This window comes from Choloepus didactylus, chromosome 8 (genome assembly GCF_015220235.1).
Source record: "Choloepus didactylus isolate mChoDid1 chromosome 8, mChoDid1.pri, whole genome shotgun sequence".
NCBI classification, from domain to species: domain Eukaryota; kingdom Metazoa; phylum Chordata; class Mammalia; order Pilosa; family Megalonychidae; genus Choloepus; species Choloepus didactylus.
The window spans coordinates 5217208-5232952 of NC_051314.1; the positions used below are offsets into that span (position 1 = coordinate 5217208).

General features: G+C 48.4%; 1 protein-coding gene across 1 annotated transcript; it reads left to right on the forward strand.

Annotated features, from left to right (window-relative positions):
- Positions 1-7786: 7786 nt before the first annotated feature.
- Positions 7787-15408, forward strand: PKDREJ (polycystin family receptor for egg jelly). Its single transcript, XM_037847326.1, has 2 exons — positions 7787-7900; positions 7952-15408. The coding sequence occupies exons 1-2, from the start codon at positions 7787-7789 to the stop codon at positions 14675-14677; spliced, it is 6840 nt and encodes a 2279-aa protein (XP_037703254.1). The 3' UTR covers positions 14678-15408.
- Positions 15409-15745: the final 337 nt, after the last annotated feature.

A 15745-nucleotide genomic window follows, 5' to 3' on the forward strand; every position in this document is an offset into this window, starting at 1 on the left:
GAGCGGGGGCCTGGGGGAGGGGAGGGGCGGTCCGGGGGCGGGGCCTCAGGGCGGGGCGGGGGCGTACGGGGGCGGTACGAGGGCCTGGAGGAGGGGCGGGGCGGGGGCGGGGGCGTCCGGGGGCGGGGCCTCGGGGCGGGGGCGTCCGGGGGCGGGGCGGGGGCCTAAGGGCAGGGCGGGGCTTGGGGGGGTCTGGGGGCGGGGCGAGGGCCTGGAGGAGGGGAGGGGCGGTCCGGGGGCGGGGCCTCGGGGCGGGGGCGTCCGGGGGCGGGGCGGGGGCCTAAGGGCAGGGTGGGGCTGGGGGGGGTCTGGGGGCGGAGCGAGGGCCTGGAGGAGGGGAGGGGCGGTCCGGGGGGCGGGGGCCTAAGGGCAGGGCGGGGAGGGTCTGGGGGCGGGGCGAGGCGGCCGCGCTCCCTGCGCTCGCAATGACCAACATCCGACACGCCCTCCCCGCCGGTCTTGGGGCCCCCAGGGGCCCGCAGGACACTTCCGGCGCAGCTGCCGGGGCGCCCAGTGGGGAGCTCCCAGAAGGGTCGTCAGTGGGCCTCCATGCACGCGCCCGCTCCCGGTCCGGCCCGGCCTGCCCTCCCGGCCCCCGGCCTCGCCCGCGGGGCCCTCCCCGCCGGGGCGCTCTGGGCTGCAGTCAGACGCCCTGGGGAGGCAGCGGTCACGTGTGCATTCCGTGTCGTCCCACTCCAAAGTCACACACTCAAGGGAGGACAGTTTGGGCGGCCTTCTCAGGCGCCCGGCTTTACTGTTATCCCACCCGTGCCCGGGGTCTCGCCCATTCTGCCTTCTCAAGGACTTTGCCCCGGAAATGCTGCTCCCCTCTCCCTGAAGTATCAGTTTCTCTCTGGCCCTGGGCTCTCCTAACAGCCGGCCACAAACCCGCTCGGGCCTAGTCTACTCGCCTAATTTAATCTAACCCCTCCCCGACCCACCACCCCGCTGGCTTTGGGGTGTGTGGGGGAGGTGAGTGGTACAGGTACAAGGTGGGATCCTGTCTTCGTTGAAAATGTCGATATTTTGTTCATCATGGATTTTTTGCACTAATTTTGATTTTCAAAAATATAGCATTAAAATATATGTTTTGTCTTAACTGCTAGACTATAAAACTTTTAGGTGAAAACATATGGAAATATCTTGAGGACCTTGTATTAGGTAACAGATGCTTAGACTTTACACCTGAAGCATGAGCAATAAAAGAAAAAAATTAATAAATCAGACATCATCAAAATTTAAAACTTCAGTGCATTAAAGGACATTATCAAGAAAGTGAAAAGATAACCTATAGAATGGGAGAAAATATTTGGAAACCATGCATCTGATAAGGGTTCAAATGTCCAGAATATACAAAGAACTCCTAGAATTCAACAACAAAAAAGACAGACGTCCGGGGGCAGAACAAAGGCAAAACATGGCAGCAACCCCCGTGTTCATCAACAGATGAATGGATAAACAAATGTGGCCTATCCATACAGCGGAATAAAAAGCCATAGAAAGGAACGAAGGATCAATCTTCGTACGGACGGATGACTCTTGAAGACATCATCTTAAGAGAAATAAGCCAGACACAAAAGGACAAATATTGTGTAACTTCTCTTATATGAAATACCTGGAATGAGCAAATGGATATAGAAAGTAGGTAGCAGGTTACCAGGCATAGGGGTGAGGGTGGGGGAGTTACTGCTTAAAGGGTGTGGACATCCTGTTGGGGTGATGGAAAGGCTTTGGTAATGGGTGGTGGCGATGGTTACACAATCTTAATTACTCTCACTGTATTGTACACACAAAAGTGGTTAAAATAGGAAATTTTGGGCTGTATATATGTTACAATAAAATTTTTTAAAAAAGGAATGAAGTACTGACACAAGCTACAAGATGGGTGAAACTTGAAAACATCATGCTGAGTGTAAGAAGTCAGGCACACAATGCTAAACGTATATGAGAGAAGGATATAGGGGAGGAATATGGGATTCTTGGTAGTGGTGTTATTTGGTGTCCTCACTAGCATATTGTATCGTATGACATGTTATTTTTATTTTTATCATTTCTTTTTCTTATTGCTAAAAAAAAATTTTTTTTCTTGTAGTAATCAATATGTTCAAGTGCTGATTGTGGTTATAAATGTACAACTTTATGATGATACCACGAACAACTGATTGTACACTGTGGATAAATGTATGGTATGTTAATATAACTCTATAAAATTGTAGGAAAATATATATATAGGAGTAAAAGTGTTGGAGAAAACATGGTGAAAGGGATGAACCTATCTACCTGTTGAGGAGCAGGTAGAATGGTGCAGCCTTTCTGAAGGTCAGTGTGGTTGTTCCACAAAAAGTTAAGTATGTGGGGACCAAAAGGTCCTGCAACCTCATTATGGGGTATGTCATTTGAAGATCTGAGAGCAGAGACATGAATGAACATTTGCAAACTGGTGTTCATGGAGGCAGTAATCATGATTTGCAAAGGGTGCAATGACCTAAGGGTACATTGATTGAAGAATGGAATGGTGTACTGTGGTGTATGCATACAATGGAACATTGAGCAACTACTAGAAGGAGTGAAGCTGTGAGACACACAATGAGGTGAATGGATCCTGTACACAGTATTTGAGTGAAGTACACCAGAAATAAAGGCAAACACTTTAATGCCTCACCAATATGGACTAACTACAATGTGTAAACTCAGAATTGAATCTTAGAACATAGCCTAACGTGGACATAATAATTGTAATAGTCCCTAGATTGTAAGCTCTTATAGCAGTTAACTCTATCCCTGAATTGTAATGCCTATCTCTAAACTTTGAGATGCTGATCCCCTAGCGTATAATCTGATTGGTCTCTGGAACAATGCATATCTCTGAGACACCTGAAACTCAGAGCTAGAGCTCGGCAGATATGAATGTCAGTATTAGCGCATACAGCCACTGTTAAAAAAAAAAAAAAAAAAAAAAAAAAAAAAAAAGCTGAAAAAGAGCCCAGACTTCAATTAGTGATATGAATGAAGCAGGTCTGGTTAAGACCAGGGCAAGCCAGGCCATAAGGTAAAGGTTGAAACTGACTGTGTTTTAAAACTTCAACTTCCATATGAGACCAAGGGAAGAGATATCTATTTGGTACAGGATCTAAATTTTCTAAACGGTACAACTCTGCACTCGATTTGTTGAAACACCACAATTGCATGGAACTTTGAATAGGAAGTGAGATACGGTAGGTTAGTATAGGCTGGAGTGAAATAGTGACACATCCCAGAGTAATTTGGGCAGATAATAAAAAATATATTTACAGCCTCAAAAAAAAAAAAAAAAAAAAAAAAGAAGTCAGGCACAAAAGGACACATTGTTTGGTGCCATTTATATGAAATACCAGGATTGGCAAATCCATAGGGACCGAAAGCAGATTCGAGGTTGCCAGGGGTTGGGGGTTGGAGGGAACGGGAATGAATGCTTAATGGGGTTTCCTTTGGGGGCGAAAAAGTGTTTTGAACTAGATAGAGCTGATGGTTATACAACTTTGTGAATGTACCAAATGCCACTCAATTGTACACTCTCAAACTGTTAGTTTTGTGTGAACTTAATGAACAAAATGATTGTTTTGATTACTGAAGTTGAATGTTGAATGAAGTTTGAGTTTTGACTATTACACGGACCTGGGCATTTTAATTACTGGAAAAAAAATTTTAACTAAATGCAAACAGATAACTTTTTATTCAAGGAGTGGGAAAGAATTTGCCTTCTACAGTGAGTCTGATTGAGCAGGTGGCATTGGGGGCAGAGGGAATATAAATGTGTTTCTTAAAATTTGAGATCTGCTTACTCAACACATTGGCTACATTCCTGAAAGGATGTATTAGTCAGGGTTCTCTAGGGAAACAGAATCAACAGGTGGGCCAGTTTGAATTATTATATCCCCCAAAACACTATTATCTTTGATGCAGTCTTGTGTGGGCAGACTTATTAGTGTTGATTAGATTCTAATTCTTTGAGTGTTTCCATGGAGATGCACCCCACCCAACTGTAGGTGATGATTCTGAATAGTTTCCATGGAGATATGGCCCCACCCATTTGGTGTGGGCCTTGATTAGTTTACTGGAGCACTATATAAGCTCAGACAGAAGGAGCAAGATTGCTACAGCCAAGAGGGACACTTTGAAGAATGCACAGGAACTGAGAGAGGAGTTGCAGATGAGAGACAGTTTGAAGATGGTTGTTGAAAGCAGACTTTTGCTCCAGAGAAGCTAAGAGAGGACAAACGCCCCAAGAGCACCTAAGAGTGACACTTTTGAGGAGCTGCAGCCTAGAGAGGAACATCCTGGGAGAAAGCCATTTTGAATCCAGAACTCTGGAGCAGAAGCCAGCCATGTGCCTTCCTAGCTAACAGAGGTTTTCCAGACACCACTGGCCATCCTCCAGTGAAGGTACCCAATTTCTGATGACTTACCTTGGACACTTTATGACCTTAAGACTGTAACTTTGTAACCAAATAAGCCCCCTTTATAAAAGCCGATCCATTTCTGGTGTTTTGCATTCTGGCAGCATTAGCAAACTGGAACAACAGGAGATATGTGTAAATAGGAGATTTTATAAAAGTGTCTCATATAACTGTGGGGCAGGCAGTGAGCTGGCAACTCCAATGAAGGTCTTCGATGAACTCCCCAGGAGAGGCTGGCTGACTGAGGAAGTGAAAGTTCTCTCTTGTCCTTTAGAAGTCTTCAACTGATTGGGTTAAATCCAGCTGTTTGAATTTTTTCATTGCAGAAGACACTCTCTTCATTGATGTAATCAGCCACAGATGCAACCAATTGACTGATGATTGCACATCATCATGTGCACCACATGCCACAAATGTCCTTGCAGTAACAACGGTTAGGCCAATGCTTGCTTGACCAGACACCTGCAGGTGGCAGATTGCCCCTATGCCAATCCATGCAGAGTCAGGTGTATTTCCTTATCCATCAACGGTGGGCATGGGAGGAGCCACCTCGGGAGGATCAACAGGAAACGGCATGCTGCGTTTTCACATGGGAGGCCAATCCTAAAATTTCATACATCTCTGGACTTAAAGAGTCATTATCAAAAATGCCACACTGTAGGAGGTAGACTTTCCATTTTGTCAGTGTGCTCACCTGAACACTCCCCAAGTGGGGCTTATTTATAGTGTCCCATATCTGCATACCTGTATGGGTATGGTCTTCTGTAAGGTCACTGGGCACCCGAGTTAGACTTTCAACACTCACCACAGAGGATTACAAGCTGTGCACAATTGCTCTTTCAAAGGGCTATATTTGAGTCCCATGCCCTTCCACAGTTGGGACCAGAATCTAACAGGAACACATTTAGCTTGTTGCCTTTGCCACATACCCCACCCAAAGCCAATATTGGCACTGGCCACATCCAAATCACAGGGTGTATCAGGGTCCACCCCCTTTAACGTCTGTGCTTGCATAATAGTTTGCTTAGTCTTTTTAAACACAGCCTGCTGTGGAAAGTCCCATTCCCATACTTTTCCTTTTCTAATTAGGGTACACAAATGTTTTAAAATTCATACTAAATAGAGTATAAACACTTTCCAATAACTTCACACACCAAGAAAAGCCAACAACTGTTCAGAAGTAGGCAGTGTGGGATAACTTCACATTCTAACAACAACAGCTGAAGGAATAGCCTTAGTTTTATCCAACCAGACAAAATCCAAGAACTTGATAGAGTAGTCAGGCTCTTCTGGAGGTTTCCACATTTGAAGGTATCCTTGGGGAAGCACAGCAAATGTTCATCATTGTTTTCCCATGTGAAGCCTAACACAGGTTGACTGGAAAAAATCTAAAAATATTTTAAATAACATATTAGCAAGGTTTAACATCAAATGAAATAGGAGCAACCAGTTTGCTAATGGCTCTCTAAGTTTTTGTCAATATTGGTTACTAATATCTCTTAACTTGACCAGGGAAAAAACTGCCAAGATGAAATGAGCACCTTCTGATAAGAAGCTGCTCCTACTGCCCCACCTTCTGCCCTCCATGGGGGATCAGGGTGCTGAACTTCCTCTGTTTTAACCCTTTGTGGGAACAGAGGTCTAGTACGCCTACTTTCCTTAGCATCAATTTCCCAGTCAGACAGGGGCGCATCATCTTTTGATAAGGAATCAACAGGGTCCCACACTTTACAGTCCCAGTCAGGGGAAGCCAGGATAAACCTGACTTGCCCTTTGGGCAGCTTATGCCCTCTTACTCTAGTGTGCAGGTGTGCCAGTATTTTTAAACATTTATTCAGAGCATCATTTAATTCTGCTTGTGCTAGCCTCATATCCTTCTCTAGCTTTAATTTACCTCCCAGGCCACCTTAGCTGCTAAAGCTTCCTCACTAGCGGTGCATACAGCCTCTAACAATGGCCAGCCCACCGCAGCCGCAATCTGGTGGCCCTGTTTTTCTTTCCAAATCCCCAGTGGTCCTGCGGCCTGATGCAGGACGGCTATTTGTCCAGCCAGAGAGTTATAAACATTTCCATACTCCCTCGGCAGATTCCAGCCATCTAGGAGGGCAGCCACCCCTTCCCACATAGACATCCATTCCACTGGGAGGGTGGGCAGCCCTTCCCACATAGACGTCCCAGGCCTCCCCGGTATCCCGCCCGGGGCCTTCTCCTTCCCCCTCCCCAAGTTCATATCATCAGTGCCCGGGACTTCCTTAGTCTCCGGCTGGCAGCTATTTGCTTCTCCTGGCTGGCTTGCCAATTGTCGCAGCCCAAGAGGGCCATGCCAGTCCAAAAGCCAAAGAAGACAACAAGAATTTTCTGATACATGAACTTTTATTCAGGGCTTACTTACAGGGGGAGAAGTCGTGGAGAGATCATGACGGCTCTCTCAAGCCGGACAGGCATCACGTTCACAGGGAAGACCACCGAGCAATGCAAAAAGGGCAGAAAGCCTTTTATAAGGGTTTAAGACACAGGCCTTCCTGAGGGTGGGGGGAACATAGATGCAGGAACAGGTTGCTTTGACCTGGGGGGTGGTGCAGGAAGGACTAGAATAACACTTGAACAAATTACATTTTGCTCTTTTTGTGAGACTAAGAGCCTCTCACTTCCTGCCTGCTTGCATAAAGTTACATTTTAAGGTCAATTTACCCTTTTTCTCTTTACTGGCTTAGAAAGACAATACGTTAAACATTTAGCTGCCTAGGTCATGCAGACTGCTGTGCACCAAACATCTGCAGGCCTGTTTTGCTCAGGCCACGGGTTGCCACAATTAGAAATCTATAATTGAAAGATATCTCTAGAAATCTCAAGTATCTGGAAATCAAAAATATCCTTCTAAATAATTCAAGGATGAAAGCCAGAACAGGGAAATTGAAAGCATTTTGAACTGAAAGATAAAAATATAACAAATATGGGGAATGCACTTAAGCAGCCTTGGTGAGAAAACTTATAGCTCCAAAGGTAAAAACGAAAGACCTTAAATCAGTGACCTAACGCTTCACTTGAAGAAGTTAGAAAACAAAGAGCAAAGTAAATCCAAGTAAGAAGCTGCAAGTCAGGTCTCCCAGTCACAGGCCTCTCGACTTTCACCGTTTTGTAAGTAGTTTTCCAGTAGGCCGGGGAACGAGGCCAATTAATTCCATGTAGCAATCCCTGATCCGGGGGCCTGCAGCGTGGGAAGCCAGGCGCCCGTGGCCTGGTCCGCAGCCTCTCCCGCCCGCTGCCCCGCGACCCCGCCTGTCCCCGCGACCCCCGCGGCCGTTGGCCCGCTCCTGCCGGCGCCCTCCCAGGTTCCCACGGCGGGCGCCATGCGGCCTGGGACCGCGCTCCTCCTCCTCAGCTTGGGCCTCGGCCCGGGCCTGGGCCGCCTCCCACCGGCCACGCCTCCTCGCGGGGCCCGGGCCGCCACCCCCGAGGCGCCGGCCTCGCCGGAGGGTCGCCCCTGCTTCCCGGCGTGGGGCGCGGCGGCCAAGCGGGGTCCGCTCCGGGGCGCCCTGCCGGGCCTCGGGGTGCTCGGCGGCCGCGCCCGCCTCAGCCTGCGGCCCCGCGCGGCCCCGGACGGCGGCGGCGTCCTCCTGAGCGGCGGCCGCAGCCTGTGCTGCTCCCGCGGCGGGGGCGCCAGAGCGGGCGGCGGGCGGCGCGGGGCCCGGAGACCACCCGGCCCGGCGCGGCCGCGCTGCCACTGCCTCCGCGTGCACGGCGAGCTCCGGGCGCGCGGCGGCCTGCGCAGGCCCGCGGCGCCCACCGACGTGGCCGTGCACCTGTCGGCGCCCCGGGGCCGGCTCTCGCTGCTGTGGGCCGCGCTCCTGCGGCGCCGGCTCCGGCCTCGCCACGGGTCCTTCCACCTGCGGCTGCGCGGGCCCGGGGAGACGCGGCCGCCCCGCCCCGCCGCCGTGCGCCTCGCCGCGCGCTCCGTCCTGCCGCTCGGCCCCCACCCCTCCGCCGGCGTCGTGGCCGGAACCAGCTGCCCCACAGGCGGCCCCAGGCCTGTTACTCCAGACGCCTTCAGCCCGCACACGCCCGAAGCCCTGGGGTCCTCGGTGTCCTGTCAGCTGCGGCCCTGCCGGATCAACCAGGTGAAGGTCGACAAGGACAAAACTCTTTCTCACGTGCGGGTGCCCAGGGGGACGGAAACTACCCTCACCGCCACCGTGGACGTTGACTGCCCCAATGCCCTCGCCATCCATCAGTATTGGCAAGTCTTCTCCGTGTCTTCTCTTTCCGAGAAGCCCGACTGGACTAACCCTCTGGATGTACCCCAACTCCAGACAAAGAAAAACTCATCGTCTCTACACGTCCCCAAGGCTTCTCTCCCTTTGGGGATATATGTGTTTAATTTCATAGTGTCCATTACCCCAAGCGATCCCCAAATGCCAGTGGTCAAAGTCTCAGATTACATCTACGTAGAGGTTTTTAGAAGTCCCCTGAATGCGGTCATTCTTGGGGATTCCAACATAACGATGAATTTCACAGATGGGCTGGTTCTGAATGGAACCATGTCCTCAGATCCAGATGCCGACAACCCTTTAGAGGGACTCAATTTTTTTTGGTACTGTACCACAAATTCAAGAAATTATGGTAAAGACAACATAACAGTGATGAGCCAGGAAGTTTGTCACCCAGAGCAAACTAATCTCAGGTGGACATGGGCTTCTGGCCCTGTACTAACACTTTTGCCAGAAACACTTCAAGGTCACCGTGTGTATTTTTTCAGAATGTTGATACAGAAGAGTGACAGGAAAGCATTTGCTGATAGAAGAGTCCAGGTGCTCCAAGGACCAGCACCCTCAGCAAAAATTTCATGTATCGAAAATTGTAATAGTTTTTTAGTCACATCAGACAGGTTTTCTTTGTTTTTAAATTGCACAAATTGTGCAACAAGTCGTGTATTCTATAAATGGTCAGTCTTGTCGCCTTCAAATCATGAGATCGTAGTTAACTGGACACAGCACACTACAACAGGAAGGAATGGTGCATATGTGTCTGTAAAAGCTTTTACTTTTAGGAAATTTTATGAAGTCAGGCTTAAGATGTCTGTCCATCTAGCAACCTGGGGTGGCGTGAACTTATACTTCAGGTATCCCTTTATTATTAACCAAGTCCCGAAAATCGGAGAATGCAAAATTGACCCAGCTAAGGGAATTGCAATTTACACTAAATTTGTTGTCCGTTGTAATAACTTTACAGATAGGAATGTCCCTCTTATGTACAAGATAATAGTTTCTAATTTGCACAGTGCTAGTGAAATAAGTTCTGTAAAAGAGAACACCTTGGGAGCCACTTTGTATTTGGGGACTGAGTCGACAGCACCCCCTTCTTTTCTCCCTGTCGGCTTGTTGGCCAGTCATTATGCAGTGAAGATATATGTTCAGGTTTATGACTCACTGGGAGGTTTTTCTCAGGTGACTTTGTATGCCACTGTTCAGTCCCCCACCGACCAAAATTCACCAAGGACTGTGCTGCATAAGTTACACAATCTCACTATGGGACCCAATTCATTGCTATCCACTTTGCTTCAACAGCAGGAGTTTTTACCTGCAGGTTACTTAATATATACAGTAGCTTCTGTTTTGAATAACATGAAAACTGAATCAAGTCTCCAAGCCGACAAAGCCAATCTCCGAGAACACCTTGTCAACCAGTCCTTCAATCTCCCTGCAACCACCTTGGTGGAAATAAACCAGGTAGTCATGACTCTTACTGAATTATCCCAGAAAGGTTCTGAATTCACCCAAGTTGCAGAGAAACGTATTCTAATGAGGCTAAGGCAAGCAAATCAAGCACTCCAAATGTATCAACAAAGAGATGCTAGCTTCCGTTCCGAACAAATAGAAATTGTGAGCACTGGAATAGCAACGAGTTTGTCCAATATCCTTAATATGACTTCTCATCGTGAAGCTGTTCAACATCCTTTCGATATACTAGAATCTCTAGGAGACACATTCTTGCTATGTAAAGTGCCGGGGAATGAGACGACTGTAGTGAGGACACCCAATTTTAACATGTACTTGAACAAAATTGAAAAGTGGGATGTTACCGAGGCCTTCAAAAATGAGACACACTGCCGAAATTGTTTTTACCCAAAACTGAACATAAGCAGTGCTCCCGATTTGCCTGCAAATGCCCCAGTCTCTACGATGATTTGTGAGTTTGCAAATGACCCCTTTCCATGGTTAAATTATGGGCAAAACATTTCAACAGAGGTGGTTGGATTTAGAATGACAGGCGTCAAAGCCAACGGTGACGTGATGGAGATCACACCCGATGCAGTGGAAGTGCACCTTGTCAGAAAAAACTTGACCTTCGCAGCTTTCAATCTCACAGTGGGCCCCAGTGATGAGCATGACGATGTTGATGAGCCCTTGAAAAGGACGACGGGGGCATTCCACTTTGAAGTGGACAGCGGCGCGGTCAGGGAGGTGTTGGTCCACATTGTGACCGAGGTGACTGTGTTGTTTCAGGTGCTGGTGTACGCGGGAGGCCACGTGACCCCCGCTGCTCTGGTGGCCACTTTCCTCGTGCCCCATGACATGCCTCCGACTGCCAACCAGAGTGGCCTGTTTAACCCGGCCTGCGCGGTGAAGCAGGCCCGTGTGGTTTGCCTGCCGCAGTCCCTGCTGCAGGTGATAGCTCAGCGCAGCAACTCGTCCAGGTGTGTCATATCCGTGGTTCTGCGGGCACCTCATTTCGTCATGGAGCCCAATGACAAGCTAGTGAGAATTTCTCTTTTCAGCGTTCAATGCTTGGACATGTATGGGATCCAGAGTGAATGGAGAGAAGATCACTGCATTCTTGGAGAGCAGACCTCCTGGGACAGAGTGCACTGCATCTGCAAGGACACAGCGAGGGCCAGGCGGCAGCTGGATCCTGCAGACCGGTCCAGCCTTCAGGTGCACATGCACTTCCTGACAGCTGAGGTGATCGTGCTGCCTAATCACGTGGATCTCCAGTTTGAGGTCATCAGGAACATTCACCAAAACCCCGTCACCCTCCTCACAGTGTTTTTCATTATGCTCATGTACATAGTCTTGGCTTTCTGGGCCTTGCACAAAGATGAAACAGACCAGTTTCTCAGGGAGCATGTGATACTTCCACCCGATAATGATCCTTATGATACCACATGCTACCTGGTCACTATTTTTACTGGAAGCCGTTGCGGGTCTGGGACCAGGGCCAATGTCTTTATCCAACTTATGGGGACAGAGAGTACCAGTGACGTGCACTGCATAAGCCATCCATATTACAGGACTCTGTATCGAGGAAGCATCAACACTTTCCTCCTAACTGCAAAAAGTGACTTGGGGGACATCCATTCCATTCGTGTGTGGCACAACAACGAGGGCAGAATGCCCAGTTGGTACTTAAGTAGAATCAAAGTGGAAAATCTGTTTAGCAGATATATTTGGCTGTTTATCTGCCGGAAATGGCTTTCTGTTGACACCTCTTTGGACAGAACATTTCATGTTACCCACCCAGACGAGCCTCTAAGCAGAAAGGACTTTTTCTTAATAGACGTGGTCAGCATGCTAGGGGAAAGTCATATGTGGTTCTCTATTTTTGCCAGTATCGTTGATAAGCCATTCAATAGGCTCCAAAGATTGTCATGCTGTTTAGCATTGTTGCTATCCACTCTCCTTTGTAACATTATGTTCTTTAATCTGAATCGAGAACAAGAAACTGAATTCAACAGGGCACACTACATCAGATCAATGGTGATAGGAATTGAAAGTGCCTTAATTACAGTCCCTGTGCAAGTAATAGTAAGCTTCTTGTTCATCTATTCCCAAAAGAAACCTCCTCAAGTCAGTCTAGATGAGGTATCTCCCAAAAAGCATCCCCCGATGGCAGAACCAAGTGTGCCCTGGGAGGAACGTTTAGAAAAGTGGTATGCTCATGAAACCTCCCAGGCACCTGCCAGCAAGGCTGGGAAGCTCTCATCGAGGGAGAATCCTGGACTTCCTGAAGCTTCTGTCAAGGCAGCCTTCAAAACACAGAGCAAGCTCGAGAAAGCCCAAACCAGAGCCCCACAGACCCACAGGGCAGTGACAAACTCCAACAACAACAACATAAGGGATGCGCAAGATATGCCTTCGGAAGCGCCCCCTCCCCAGCAGGAACCCGAGCCCCCTGAGCCAAAGCCCGTGATTCTTCTCCCCTGGTGGTGTGTTTACATAGCATGGTTCTTGGTTTTTGCCATATCGAGCATATCATCATTCTTTATTGTATTTTATGGACTGACTTATGGTTATGGCAAATCAATAGAGTGGCTCTTTGCATCCTTTTGCTCATTCTGTCAGTCGATTTTTCTGCTGCAGCCACTTAAAATTATACTCCAGTCAGGTTTCAGAACACAGCAGCCCAAGTACTGTAAAAACCTTTCCTGGACCACCAAGTATCATTACGCTGAGCTCAAGCTGCATGGCATGAGGAGGGATCCAAGTGAAATGCAAGCACTCCATCAACACATTGCCCAAGTCCGAAGCTCGAGGATGTATCAGCCCCTCACAGAAGATGAAATCAGAATATTCCAAAGAAAGAAGAGGATCAAGAGGAGAGCCGGCCTGTTCCTGAGCTACCTCCTAACTCACTTCATCTTTCTGGCCCTTCTGTTGACCTTCGGCACCCTACTTCACTCCACCAATAGCTTTTACTATAACCAGTTTATTCGCGATCAATTCTCTGTGGAGCTCACTACGGTGACGAGGCTGGAGCACATCTACAGGTGGCTGAACCGAGTCCTTCTGCCTTTGTTCCACAATAACCTGAATCCAACGTTTCTCCTCGACAGCTCATCTAAAATCCTTGGCCTCCCACTGATGAGGCAAATCAGAGCAAAACCTGGTAAAAAAGCATGCCTGCCTGCCAAAATGTTGGTACCAGACAGCATCAGAAAGGAAATCCACTGTCACCCCAAGTACGGTATTGACCCAGAGGACACCAAAAGCTATTCTAGCTCTTGGAATGACGTCAATAAGCGGGCTGTCCGCAAGGATACCAATGGCTTTACTTATAAGCCACGAGAAAAGAAATGGGTGTATCATTCCTACGGACTGTTCCATACCTATGGATCAGGAGGGTATGCATTCTATTTTTTTCCAGAACAGCAGCAGTTTAATTCCACACTGAGGCTCAGGGAGCTCCAAGGAAACAATTGGCTTGATGAGAAGACGTGGGCCGTGATCTTGGAACTCACGACTTTTAATCCAGACGCAAACCTGTTCTGTAGCATTTCTGTCATATTCGAGGCTTCTCAATTAGGAATTGTAAACACAAGTATATCTGTGCACTCTTTCTCACTTCCCGAATTCAACCAAAAAACTTCAGTAGAAATCTACGTGTACCTGGCCATTCTCATTTTTTTTGTGGCCTACATCGTCGATGAGGGCTATATCATTCTGCAAGAAAGAGCCTCCTACCTGCGGAGTGTGTATAATCTACTCAACTTTGCTTTAAAATGCATATTTACTGTTTTGATTGTGCTTTTTTTCTGGAAACACTTCTTGACCACTGGCGTGATTCAGTTTTACTTGTCCAGCCCTGAGGATTTCATACCGTTTCATGCAGTTTCTCATGTAGATCACATCATGAGGATAATTTTGGGTTTCCTGTTATTTCTGACGATTCTGAAAACCCTCAGGTACTCCAGATTCTTCTACGACGTGCGACTGGCCCAGAGGGCCATCCGAACCGCCCTTCCCGGCATCTACCATGTGGCCTTGGTGGTGGCCGTGTGCTTCTTCGTGTACATGGCCTTCGGCCACCTGATGTTTGGTCAGCACGAATGGAACTACAGTAACATGATTCATGCCACTCAAACAATCTTCTCCTATTGCGTGTTGGCTTTCCAGAACACTACATTTTCCAGTAACAGGGTTCTTGGGGTCCTGTTCCTCTCCTCTTTTATGCTGGTAATGATCTGCATCTTGATCAACTTGTTTCGGGCAGTGATTTTGTCTTCCTATGAGGAAATGAAGCAGCCCGTGTACGAGGAGCCGTCCGACGAGGTGGAGGCCATCACCTACCTCTGTCGTAAGCTGCGGACTGTGTTTCGCTGTCTGACCTGCCAGTCCAGGGCCAAAGATGAGCCTGAGTTCTTCACTGACATGCTCTATGGGCAGCCAGAGAAGAAGAGCCACCGGTACCTGGGGCTGAAGACCAGAAACATTAATGGGAAGAAAATGGTTTACCTTGTGGTTTGATTGATGATGGTGTCAAGTGCCATCCGGAAAGTTTTTCCCCCAGTGCTCCGTTTGGGGGATTCAGGCATGTTCAGTGGCCCCATTGTGCTTTCTCCCCAAATCCCACACTGTGTACACCTTGTGCATTTCAGAGTATCCCTACTCTTGGGCTCTGAGTATGGAAGGAGTGTGTCTGAGTGTCAGGTGGCCTCTGTGGAGAGAGGATTCCTGGATGGAGTTCCCCTTAGAGGGGCCTCCTGGGACTCCTGGTAGAGGGGCAGCCCTGATTTCTTTGGAGCCTGCAGTGGTTTAGAAGGAAGAGAGCCACAACTTTTGAGAACAAGAACTGGGTGACGGAGCTGAGGAGGCCCCACCCTGGACCTTCCAGGGATCGACCTTGTCCTGCTGCTTCTCTTTGGGGCCCAGGCTGGAAGCCCAGCGGCTCCTGGCTCCCTGCAGAGCTCCGGACGTCTCAGCCCTGCTGGGCTAGGGCTGCAGGGGCCTTGCGGGGAATCACAGAGTCGGGCCTCTTGCTGGGAATGCAGGGATGGGAGGAGGGGGTCAGGATCCGGAGGCTTCCCATCCACTCCTCAGTCCACAGCAAGCTAAAGAAGTAAAATAAATTAACACTTTCTGACCAAGAGGCATGGCTTTTGTTCAACAGTAAAAAGCTGTGTGTGGATTCACATTGAAATATGGTAAATGTTACATGTATTGACTATAGCACAAAAACCATCCAGGATTTAGGCATTTGGGGATTTATGGCATGTTTGATTATTTAGGAACAATGATGAAAATCTGGCTCACTGTTTAAGAGAAACATGTTTTATTTTCTCTCAGAAGCATGGTCATCTATGTAGATGCAACTTTAACATTTATCAGAATAAAATGTGAAATTTCTTCTGTGAGACTTGCAGAGATTTCTAAGTGAGGGGCTTCCCAGAGGGGTTGAAAAGGGGGACAGCTATATGAGGTGGCAATGGCTTTTGACCAGATGTTCTTATTCACTGCTAGGCCCCTTATAACCTGGAGCTGCACTGGGGTCTCCACCACACCCACACACTTCTGACTATGTCCCCTTCAGGGGAT